The following is a 13,015-nucleotide window of genomic DNA, read 5'->3' on the forward strand; positions in this document are numbered from 1 at the left end:
AACACACAATCAATAATACTCTTAAACCGGACGTAGAACTCTAAGTTGCACCGCCACCGTTAGTATAAAACCATAAATTTAGGTGTAGTTTGTTTAACCAAAATCTCGCCAAGTGAACCCCACAAATACGATATACCGCGAGAAAGCTTAATTTGTCATGAGTCGCGTCACCTAAAACTGGATAACTTATTTAATAACTAATTTTTTGCGGAAATAGTAATACTGAAACTGATCTGACAGCTTTTTTTTTTCTTTTTTTTTTGCCTCTCTCTTTCTCAACGAATGGGCAGAGAGAAGGAAACGGACCTTTATAAATGGCGGACTCCAATGCATTATTTAGCTAGATTTTAGGAGTGTATTAGGGTCCGGGTTTATCAAGCTCTGGTTCTCGCATATAGGGCAGAAAAGCTTAATAGACGAAGAGCTGAGCGAGGTCTCTCAGGCGGAGTTAAAAAATGGTGAGATCGAAGAGCTCTTGCTTGAGGATCATCACTTGCAGCAGCGATTCTGTTGATGAGGATGATTTCGAAAGAACTGAGGTATCGCTTTTTGGAGATTCTAGGGTTTTGGATCGTGTTTTTGATGTTTTGTTTGATTAATGACCGTAATTACATAATTGTGAGTTTCGATCCGTTTCCTACATTTGTCTGATTTTGTTCTCGATCTGTTTGTTCATTGTTTTATTTGTTATTGGTGATATTTTCTCATCGAAAAAGGAATCCGGTGTGTTATGTAAGAGAATTGTGCAGTGAGATTCAGAAATGGAGGTTGTTTTTGCAATTTTCAACGTTGTAGTTTTGATTCTATATTTTAATATCGATCAAGTTAACATATTCACACTTTGATTCGATACTTGGAGATCTGCATTGGTGGATGTCTGTGTGCTTGAAATATGAACCGGAAACATCCTGACATGTGCAAGTGTTGGCTATTTCTCAAAACTGACTAACACTGGAACTGATTAAAATCCCTAATTCCATTGTTTAATAAAGAATCTAAAGCACACCTTCTGGATCTGATTTACAATTAGTCAGGAAGATCATCTGCCATGGACATTATTTTTGGCAGAATTAAGCATAATTTATTTTCCTAAATCTCATATACTAATTACTAATATTGATGGGTTTTTGGATAATTGCCTAATTGAAGATTTCTTAATGTATATTGTATGCTTATGAAAAACATTAAATTGATAGTATGCACCTATGTAATTTTATCTCTCGACTTCAATATTTTCTTAGGTTGCCATGTTGTACACCTTGTGTTTTAAATTTGACATTAACATGTTTATTGTCTCGAAGGTGTAATGGGCTTGATGAAATTGTATAAACTTAGATAAATAGCTATGTAACAAGGAGTCGAGGACACGGGTGTCAGTGTTCAACATGAGTATGAGGTGCTCGACATGGTGCCCTTTGAGAAGTTTTTTTTCTCCAACATCTTTGGTTATGTGCAACAAAGACTAGTAACAGATCTTGCTAGAAAAGACATGCAAGTCGGAAGGTTCTAAAGAACGAGAGAAATACCAAAAAGGGCTTTAATTAACATAGGACATGGCTTTAGATAGAATCGAATGGAATTTGGGTGATAAGCCTTTGTGAACGACAATTATGGCAACAAAAGGGGGTAGGTGAGAGAGTCTCACTAGGCCTAACACTGGTAGCCGACTAAGAGGGAACATACAAGTCAAAACCTCCCATCTAATGACAGTCATCAATACAAGACCCCTGATATAGAAATCCATTTGTTGAATAAGCGTTTTTTTGTTAATGACTACCATATCTAGGGGAACTTGATGTCATTAAAGGCGCGATCATTTCTCTCCTCCCGTGGGGACCAAGCCAAAGCAAAGTGGAGCTTAATATGTTCTCTTTAGGAGAAAAGGTTTTCAATGACCATCCCTAACGTATCAAAGAAAATTTTTGGAAGCACCCAAGAGATGCCAAAGAGCTCTAGGAAGATTGAGACCAAAAAGGAAGTAGGTGAGAAAACCTGAGAGCTGATTAAGAAGGGAATGTATATCAGAATCTCCCATCAAGAAGAGTTCACCCATTATGGAAGTTCATTTGTGTACAAAGACTTCAATGCTAATGACTGCCATCTCTAGGGGGACGTTCCTTGTTTCTAAAGACAAGATCATTTCTCAATACGGACCAAGACAAAGCAAAGGGGAAGGAAGGGACTTCCACAAAGTGTTGCCAAAGGCTTTTGATGATCATTTCTAAAACAAATCGAAGATTTTTTTTTTTTTTAAAGTACCCAAAACATGCCAAAGAATTCTAGGATCGCCAACTACACGACATGGATGAAGCGGAAATGTATTAGACGATCCACTGATTGTGATGCCTTGACACCTAATGCAGATATCAGGAATCTGGAAACCCTTACCTTTAATATGGTACACTCTTAGGACTTCATTCAAGATTGTTATTCGAATGAAGAGTACGTTATTCATTAAAATAATATGGTCATCTTTAAAGGGTCCTGGCATGAAATAAGGGAGAGTTTGAACTAGTAAATCAGAAATAGTGGGATTTAACTTAGAATTTTCCTTCGAAATCCCTTTCCACACAACTTGATTGGCTATTGTTGAATCCTAAGAAATAAGGTCAAAATATGTCAAGCAAAGATACTGAAGTACTTATTGCTCAACCATTCGGGTTCCTTTTAAACTTGAGGTTCCAAGTATATTTCCATTACTCACCAAAATATAGTGCGCCCGCGTTTTTGTGGGTGTGTGAGATTTATTGATTAATGACTAAAAAGTACACGATAAAAAACAAGAGATCGAGAAGACACACTTAACAAAACAACCACACCAAACATCCTCTCAAAATCTAATAGATCATACCATGAGTGAATTTCTTCAGTGAACTCCATGATCAAAGCATCTGAAATGTACCATCACCAAGCACATTTTATGAAGAACCAATTGAGCATTCTTAAGTGTTGTTATTCTGTTTTAATATTGGCGTTTTGATGGTGTTACAGATTTTAGTTCTTCTGGGAAAACATTGTCTTAGAAAAAAAAATCTTAAAAGAGAAAGTTTCCTTCAGTAGTTCTATTCATGCTTGGGGTAATATCTATATGATATTTTGCGCATATTTTTTATGATTCTTTGTAATTACAAGAACTGGGATAACGCTGTGTTTCACTTTGATTGTAAGCCTTTTCAACTTGAAAATGGAGCCCCTCTACTTGCACATTTTCTGCTGTGCACAAACACTAGCGATCTGGATGTACATTCATGTTGAAATAATAAAACAGAATAGAAACTTAAGTTACTCAAAATCAGATTATCTTGGATTGCTGATCTTTAATGGCTCATTTGCTTTTATTTTTTATTATTTTTTATGTATGGAAATAAGGAATCAAGATAGTGGGGAAGAGGGTCATATGTGTCATGGGTTTTCTCTTCCTGATTAGTGTTTTCTATAAATGTTGTTCCAGAGGACAAGTTCGACCGACAAGCGTGGGTGGAGTTTCCGGAAGAGATCTGCCAGGCATCGAGTCCTAAGCAACACTGTGATCTCAGAAACCCCATCCACTGGAAAGAAGGAGAGCCCAGACCCAACTAGTATTGACTTCCATTCACAGATTAACCCAACTGTTCCTGAAAAATTCTATGTACCTCAATGGACAGATGAAATGTCCCCAGTGGCAACTGCAGTGAATGCAAATGTACCCGATCCCATAATTGCCACAGAGAATGCCTGCCAGATTGATCCTTTAATCTCAACGGGGAGTGCCACTAAGAATGATTCCTTGATTATGACAGATAATGCTTGTAAGATTGATCATAACCTAGAGGAATCTGCTGCCATTGTCATCCAGGCTGCTATCAGAGAATACTTGGTACTTTATTTCCCATTATTTCTGATTTCTGAAACTTAATTTTGAATTATGTTGTTTTCAACTTTTCTTGTTTACATCAATCTTGCCAGGCTCAGAGGGCACTCCTGAAGCTTAAGAATGTAGTTAAGTTGCAAGCTGCGGTCCGTGGACATTTGGTCAGGAGGCAAGCCGTGGGAACTTTACGTTGTGCACAAGCCATTGTCAAATTGCAGGCTCTTGTTCGTGCTCGTCACGCTCATTTGTCATCGCAGGGGTCAGTTATTGAAGCGAGGCTTGATGTTGAGAAAAATAGCCAGAGTGTGAAGACCTTGGTAATGCTTATCTTTTATCGGAAGAGTACTTTTCAGCAGTTGAAGTTTCAAGAATGACTCAAATCTACCTTATTAGTCAGTTGAAATTAATTCTTAGGCACTGACCAGTTAAATCACTGGTCTTGGATTCATGTGAGCTGTGAGACAACTCCAAAATCTAATGCATATAGAATGCCCAATATCCGTTTTACATCTTCTATGCGAAAATGTTCAATTTTCATAAGATCTTCTTGACTCTTATTCAAAAGGTCTAATAATGTATGTATATTGGACCTTTTGAGGCAATTATAGGTCTTGGAAGGCAATTCTGATTGGTCAATAAAAATACATTTCAATGCTATTTCTTTTTTGTTTTTCCTTAGTTTAGCCAATCTATCATGAAAGGGAAAAAAAAGGTAATTGAACACTTTTCCATTTTTTATTATTCTCAAAGGAGGAGATTCTTCTTTTTACCAAACATATGCGGATCCAATCACGATCTGAATCTAATAACTTATAATGAATCTTATAACTTGTAATAAGAACAAGAGATCTTCCTCAGTCAATCCCTTTGCCCCTCATTCTTCGAGAATCAGAAAGATCCTTTGCGAGTTTTATCAGTGTTCCTCAGTTTGGAATAGAGTTTTTTTCTTTTTGGAGTGTTTGGGATAGAGTTTTGTTTCTTCTACCTTTTTTTTTTCTCGTTCTTTTCTGTCTTGCCGATTGTTGACTCCTGTAAACTTTTACTTTAGATTCATTTTGTTGTTTTCATCACCATGAAATGGAGGTATTTATTTGACAGCAAACTCTTATTTTCCCATCTGATCGTCTGTCTTGTTTCAGGGAAAAGAAAATTCAGGATCAAAAGCCATCAGAAGTTTCTCATCTGCTGAGAAGTGGCTTAGAAATGGTTTTGCTCGTCAGGTGTGGTCATGATTTATTACCTTTTGACTTCATTACCAAGGGAGGTAGTTTATCCCTGATTTGTATATCTTCCATGTGAGACTGATATGTCTTTTTGTGCCAATAGCTTTTGAAATCAACAACGGAAAAAAGAATTCTCATCAAATGTGATCCTTCAAGGCCTGATTCTGCATGGCAATGGTTAGAGAGGTGGATGGCTGTGTCATCATCCAACCTTACGCAACCACAGGAACCTCAATTTAGTCCAGAGTATCAGGAACAAGAAGAAAGGATGGATACTGCTTCTGAAATAGGAGTTGAAATTCCAGACCAAGTAATCTCTGAGTCGGTGGATTTGGAGTCCACTGTTAGGAAAACAGCAATTCCACTTCCACGTGAAGATGAGGAGAATTTGATCACTTATAACACTTATAATGCAGATAACTTCGATTTTCATGCTTCAGCAATGGATGATATGCAGCAGACTCAGCTAGATAATGTGGATTTTAGCAAAGAACAAGAAACCTCTTCAATGAAAGAAACGAATCAAACAGATATGATGTCAGATGCTGCTTCTCAAACGTTGCTCGCTTCCATTTCTGATAAGCCCGAGGCTGACAGTGAACCACTAAAACGCTCTGTGAAAAGGGTTGCCTCTGAACAACCAGAGACCGAGGGCAAGAAGTTTATGTTTGGATCAAGAAAGGCAAGTAATCCTGCATTTGTTGCTGTCCAGTCAAAATTTGAAGAGCTGAGTTTATCTGCCACGTCAGGCAGGTCGATCAATTCTACCTGTCAAGATGACGGATTAGAATCAAAATTGGGCAGCCTCTCGCCTCTCTCAGATTCTGTGACAACGACAAATGAGCTTAGCCTGACAGAAAATACTATCTCCCATGAACCAAGAGTCCAGGTTGGGGGTTCGGAATGTAGCACCGATCTTTCCATTTCTTCCACGCTTGATTCACCAGAAAGATCTGAAGTTGGTGGTAGAGACTTGGAGCATGAAGCTGAAGTTGTGGAAAAAGTGACTTCTGAACCAAATGGAGCAATTGATAATGCATCTAATCTTGTTAATCCAGATGTTGAAGCCAATAATGTTTCCTCCACATCTGATCCTGATTCATCTTTCCCTGCCAATGTTGATGTTAACAGAGAAACTGTTGCATCAGTGGTAGGCTCCCCGAAAGTAGCACAGCATCCAGAGAGAAGTGCATCGGATGTGCAGACCCAACTGGACACTCCAACAGATCTAAAAACATATAGGTCGTCATCGTCACCAGAAGGATCCCCAAGAAGCCATATAACCGTTCCCGAATCTCATGGTACACCATCAAGTCAGGTATCTGTGAAGGCTAAAAGGAACAAATTGGATAAAAGTGGACCCACCCAAAAGAGAAAATCTCAGTCAGCAGGCAAGATGTCTCCATCGAATCCAAACCACGATTCAGGTGCAAGAAGCAGTACAGAGCAATTGGTGAAGGAGCAGAAAAATGGGAAGAGGCGAAACTCATTTGGTTCAGCAAGACCTGATCAGATTGACCATGAGCCAAGGGAAGGTAGTAATAATTCCCTCCCCAGTTACATGCAAGCCACGGAATCTGCAAGGGCCAAGGCACTTGCAAACACCTCTCCAAGATCGAGCCCGGACATGCAAGGCAAGGATATTCACATCAAGAAGCGTCATTCCCTACCCGGCACAAATGGAAAGCAGGGCTCCCCTCGCATGCAGAGGTCAAATTCCCAAGCGCAACATGGTACAAAGGGAAATGGGACACCTACTCAAGGTAATTTCTCAAGCTTATTCTCATGTGTTTATTTCAGATTGAAAAAAAGTCGTCATTGTACATGCTCAAAATGCCCTATTGCAACAACTATGATCTATGCCAGCAGAATTTATATAGTATGGTTTATTATAGAGAGCTTCTATTGTCACACCAACTTTTGCCAACACCACCCCAAGATAGATGTCTGCTAATTATTTGTTGATTAACATATGAATTGGGGCGGCGTTAGTAAAAGTTGGTGTGGCAATAGAATCTCTCTTCTTTTTTCTTCTTTTTTACCTATTGAAAAAAACATTAGCTCTACTCCAAGTCCTTCTTGAGGACTTGTCTTTAGGTCCAAATTTCTAAACTGCACTGGTGCAACCATACTTGGATTAGCTCCGAGTTCTTTCGTGAACTGGAATTAGACCAAGTCTTGACCTGCTTGTTTCCAATAAGATGGCATCCACGGTAAATATTAAATTAGATCTTTTCAGGTTCCCAGCACTGGTGAGATAAATCACTATGATACAATTCTAACAGAGTTCAAGTGCAATCTACTCACCAGCGGAGACCCCATAGGGGCTTCCCTCTTGAGTTGATGGATCTCTCTCCCCACCATTTTTTCACAATTAATCATTTATACAATGTTTCCCCCATTAACTTCTGTGAGACTCTAGAATATTGTGGTTGTCATGTAGAACATCTTGACACCAATTTTCTTATACAGCTTGAATCCTGCTTGTTTCAGAGAGAAAATGGCAAAGGTAATGTTGTACTTGAAGTGGCCTCACGCTCTCAAAAGTGGTGCTGATACTTGATTGGCCTCCATTACTAGCATCTGGAGTCCGACTGACGTTGAGCTTCATGACAGGTATAGTTCAGAATATCGGAATTTATCTCTGGTTTACATGTTAGATTACCTGTGTAAGGTGTTTGGAATGGGCAGGGAAATGGAGAGGAACTGGATTGAGGAATTCATAAATATTAATGGTATCTGAAAGTTCTGCTGCCCTATGTTTGATTGTATGTCTGTCTGTGTCTGTCTTATATTTATTTTGTGTGTGATATCATTCAGTTGGCTTTTGAGGAGATACATATGGCGATTGGCCAAAGTTTTATACTGTAGATGGAGAGATTCGGAAAGCTTGATTTGTGTTTGTAATAAAATGGAATATTCATCTTATTTTGCCTCACCCTTGGTTATATGGTTTGATTCTCAGAAGTTGTTCTTTGTTCGTAATCTATAAAAATAAAATAAAAAAGTGTGGTTGGAAGATCAGAATTATTTGCCATTTCTTGTGCAGGCATGTACAGAGGGGTACACTTAATGAGATTATTAATCTAATGGAGGCAGTACATGTAATTCATCTTTTGGAGGATGATCAGTGAATAATGTAGGAAAAAAGTACATGGGAGCATGGACGGTGAACGTCATCCAATAATTCTTTTTATGATCAAGACTTCATTGGTGTGATTGAAGCTTGGCCCTATTAAATTATCTTAACCATCATGTAAGCTGTTGCACCCTTCTGTTAAATCAATGTGATCTTTTGATAGTGTCAAATCATTCATTTATTTAGAACTAGGGAGAACTCCTGCCCTAATGGATCTGGTGCTTTGGGTGCCTGTTTACCCTTCATCCCAAAGCCTATTATGTTTGTAATGCTTCAAGGTACGAGATGAGGCCCTGATGGCTTGGGTTTTGGTATACCTAGACCAAAACCTGTCATATGTGGCGATTTCAGGTACTAGACCATGATGGCTTCAGTTTTGGAAACACTTCAAAATAGGGCTCTCTATCTATTCAGATTCAGGTTTTGTTAATATACCAATGGATTTAATAACGGGCTCTTACACATGTAGCTTTCGGTGTTATCAGGTTCCAGTACTGAAATAGGTGATTGCATATTGGGAAAATCAAGACAGGTCTAGTGAGATCAATCGATGCTCATTCTATTGGAGATATTCACATCCAATTACCTTGGTCCAAGCCTAACCCACTCCAAATGTGTTGAGACTGAGGGTTCTCTTCATCCATAAATGAAAGATTAGATTTCCTCCTGAAAATATAAGAGAAAAATGTCTACCGACACAGAATGCAATCAAATGGAGACTAAGAAGAAAAATACAGGAGAGACCCACAAGTAACCCCACCATAGGTTATGTAAATCTGAAACAAAAACATAAAAACAGTAGAATTTTACTTCAAGATATCAAATGTGCCTAAAAGATTCTTCTTTTCCATTAATACCTGGATCATATAGAAACTATTGAATTTCCTACAAAAAGTGAGAAGCATATCTCCACATTTTCAAAGAAAGCGTATAACATTTCACCAAAATTAAGGAAGACCGGAGCAGTTGATTTACATTGTGGGAGATCTTCAACTACAAAGCAGAAACATTACAAAAATTAATCAATTTTAATACGTGGTGGGACAAAGATTTTTTGGAAATGGCCAGATCTAACTTATTATTAACTTCCTTAGACAGATCGTAAGAGTTCCATTAAACAAATCATGAAGACCCATGATACAAAAACCTCAAATTTGATGGACGAGAGAATAGCAGGAACTGAGCACAAAACCAAGACAGATCCTCAGTTCTATTGAACAAATCATGAAGACCCATAATAGAGAAACCTTAAATTTGGTGGAGAAGAGAGAGAATAGCAGATCTGTTTTTTTTTTTTAATTGAAACAAATCAACAGTAGGACCCCATCAGAAACAAAAATGCATGATTTCAAGCTCACCAATATCAAATCTGAATTGCCCAACCAAAATGATTTGAATGAGAAGAACATGTAGAGAAGTAGAATGAAATCGAATTGTTAAATATAGGATATTTGAAAATTTTATCGAATTACAAGAATCAAACAAAACAGATCCTTAAAGATCATACAACCCATAAAATCTAACAAAACAAAATGAACAATAACAATAAAAGCATATTTTATCCCAATTACTGGATCATCAACATGAGTCCTATTTGGAATTCTTAAAAGAACACAAATGAAACATAGAAATGTGACACCTTATCCTCTTAAGGTTGCTGGTGAGCATCCATATACCCAGCATCAACAAGCACTTTCTCCCTCTTCGCCAACTCCACATCCTCATCAACCATCATCTTCACCAACTGCTCGAACCCCACCTTTGGCTTCCACCCAAGAACCTCTCTTGCCTTACTCGAATCCCCCTTCAAATTATCAACCTCTGCAGGCCTAAAGTAGCGCTTATCAATCACAACATGATCTCTCCAATTCAACCCAACAAACCCAAATGCAACCTCCAAGAACTCCTCCACCGAATGCGACTCCTCCGTGGCTACCACATAATCATCCGGCTTCTCCTGCTGAAGCATCAACCACATTGCCTCAACGTAATCCCCCGCAAACCCCCAATCCCTCGAAGCCTGTAAATTGCCCAAAAACAATTTACTCTGAAGCCCAATCTTGATCCTACCAACAGCCCTAGTTATCTTCCTAGTAACAAAATTCTCCCCACGACGAGGAGATTCATGATTAAACAGAATTCCATTACAAGCGAAGATCCCATAAGCTTCACGATAATTTACGGTATACCAATGTGCAGCACATTTAGATGCGGCGTAAGGCGATCGAGGATGAAATGGGGTCGATTCGGATTGAGGAGGTGGTGTGGATCCGAACATTTCTGAAGATCCGGCTTGGTAGTACTTGATGTGGGATCTGCCGGTTGTGGCGATGTGAGATCGAAGGGCTTCGAGGAGGCGGAGAGATCCGGTGGCGACGACATCGGCTGTGTAGTCTGGGATTTCGAAGGAGACTGCCACGTGGGATTGGGCAGCGAGGTTGTAGATTTCGTCAGGGAGGATGGTGTCGATCCAGCGGCGTAAGGAAGAGGCGTCTGTTAAGTCAGCGTAGTGTAGCTTCATGAGGGCTTTTTGGGAATTGTGAGGGTCGATGTAGATGTGGTTGATGCGTTGGGTGTTGAAGTTTGAGGAGCGACGGATGAGGCCGTGGACTTCGTAGTTTTTGTTAAGGAGTAATTCTGTGAGGTACGAACCATCTTGACCTGTTATGCCTGTGATCAGTGCTATCTTGCGCTGGGTAGGTGAACAAGGTGCACCACCATCTCCTCCTTTGTTGTCGTTCTCGGATGCCATTACTCTCTCTCTCTCTTTCTCTCTCTGTGTTTTGTTTTGGTTTGGTTTTGAGATTTGGAGAGAATTTAAGAGAGAGGAGGGACAGGGACAGGGACAGGGACGATGGGAAGAGTCAAGATTCAAGAATGGGCGTTAACTTTAGAAATCTGATATTGGCACCCTAACTTTTACTTATTAGTAGTACACCCCCAATTTCTTAATGGGTAAGATCACTTGACTATTGAGAAGAATGGCTCGAGAAAAAAAAAAACACATGATCCCAACCCTTTTAAAGACAAAATCCAATGGTTGAGATTTATGAGTATCTTGATAAGATAAATCTCAGAGATACGTATCCCAAAGGTGAATCTCAATCATTGGATTTTGCATTTAAATGGGTTAGGATCATGTGCTTTTTTCACGAGTGATTCTTAGGAGTCAACAGATCCCTACCCTTTCTTAAATTATTTATTACACCCTAATTGAAGATTAAAGCAAATGGTTACAAAGGTTTGGCTCAAATTATAATTTTAACATGAATAATGATTTTCGGACGCCCCCTCTAACATACTCCCCCTACCCCCATCATAGAACTATAGATCATCTGTCTCGATACGCAAAGACATATATCTTGCTCCTGTGTATCTTGAGGCAAATGATCCATGGTTCTATGATGGGGGCGTCAGATTATCATATCACGACTCTTTTAAAGTTATAACACTCGTTCAGTAGTTTCCAATTATGATTAGACTAATATAATTATGTGAGGTATGAACCATCTTCGCCTGTTATGCCTGTCATCAGTGCTATCTTGCCCTGGGTGTAGCATCATCTCCCCTAGTGGTAGTGTTGTTTTCAGTGGTTGATTTTGACTTGTGGGTGTCGTTCTGGGGTGCCATTATTTTCTCTCTGATTTGGTTGGGATTTGGAGAGAAAAGAGGGGGGCAATTGGAAGAACTTTAGTTAGGACTTAGGAGAATTTTTATTTATTGCACACAATTTTTTTCTTATAATACCAAATAATGAGATTATGTATAATAATACACCAAATAAGGATATATACACAGTAAGAGATTTATTTTTTTTTCCTTAGAAAAATCAATTTGGGATTTCACAAGCCAAGCATGGGCAGTTTTGTAAACAGAGGGTTTGTGTGATTTGTTCCGTGAAATTTCGGATTGAAGGGGGGAAACAAGACCTCGTGATGCGTTCCTAGGCTAGCATCCTTTGGAAGCCCAAGGCTTTGTGCCATAACTTGTGCATTTGCTTTAAACAGACCCTTCATAAATGCAGGTGCATATCATGCATGTCACCCATGTTCGTTCTATCTACTTCATTTGTGGCTTTGAGGCTTGCTGGGAGAAGAACAAGTTCATTTAATTCTTTGTTTGGTGTGTGTCGGTCAAAGTTGTAGAGTTATTTAAGAGAATGGTGAATCCAGTTCCCTTGCTTATGCATTTAAATCTAGTCCAATTGATTTGATGACGGTGGTGGTCACTGGTCAGCATACATCTTTGAATTGTACCAGTATTCCAATTGAGCAAACATTTGGCCTAACCAAACATTTCAATTGAAGACCAAACAGATTATCAAGTCGGACAATGTGAATCTTGAATATGTTAAAAAAAATTAAACAAAAATCCAACACGCATAAAGCATAGCTCCGCTCTATTCCGTCCATTTTCATGCTAAGCAATCATATTCAACCAAAACTTAGTTGAAACATAAATAGTCCCACCAATGGTAACTTTTCTAAGGCCGTATAGATCATCGTCATGCATAGTTCAGTTTGGAGGGGCTCACGTTGTGAAACTGCCAAAATGGGTAAAACTTAATTCAGTAAGATTCCGAATAATTTTTCCTCGGTTCTACCAGAAAATCAAAAACAATTTCTGCCTGAATCAAATTTCAGTTTTTTTTTTTTTTTGTCAGAATTTTGCCAGATATTCTTGGAAACCAATCCATACCTGGAAAGGATGACCAATCAGATGGAAAATACAACCACAAGATGGTTCACGGTTCAGACCATCCAACACATGTGATACAATGATGAGATGGATGTTCAGGGTTGT

General features: G+C 38.9%; 2 protein-coding genes across 2 annotated transcripts; one reads left to right on the top strand and one right to left on the bottom strand.

Moving 5' to 3' along the window:
- The first annotated feature begins 266 nt into the window (after positions 1-266).
- On the top strand, positions 267-8,011 carry IQD32 (IQ-domain 32). Its single transcript, XM_086436055.1, has 6 exons — positions 267-539; positions 3,452-3,856; positions 3,946-4,167; positions 4,990-5,070; positions 5,177-6,836; positions 7,567-8,011. The coding sequence occupies exons 1-6, from the start codon at positions 456-458 to the stop codon at positions 7,584-7,586; spliced, it is 2,472 nt and encodes an 823-aa protein (XP_086292181.1). The 5' UTR covers positions 267-455; the 3' UTR covers positions 7,587-8,011.
- Positions 8,012-9,624: 1,613 nt separating this feature from the next.
- LOC147407470 (GDP-mannose 4,6 dehydratase 1) lies at positions 9,625-11,084 on the bottom strand. The gene has a single exon (XM_086436056.1). It carries the CDS (start codon positions 10,962-10,964, stop codon positions 9,861-9,863), a length of 1,104 nt encoding a protein of 367 aa, XP_086292182.1. The 5' UTR covers positions 10,965-11,084; the 3' UTR covers positions 9,625-9,860.
- Between the last annotated feature and the right edge of the window lie 1,931 nt (positions 11,085-13,015).

Source organism: Akebia trifoliata, chromosome 3 (genome assembly GCF_017979445.1).
Source record: "Akebia trifoliata isolate Shusen 1 chromosome 3, ASM1797944v1, whole genome shotgun sequence".
Taxonomy (NCBI): domain Eukaryota; kingdom Viridiplantae; phylum Streptophyta; class Magnoliopsida; order Ranunculales; family Lardizabalaceae; genus Akebia; species Akebia trifoliata.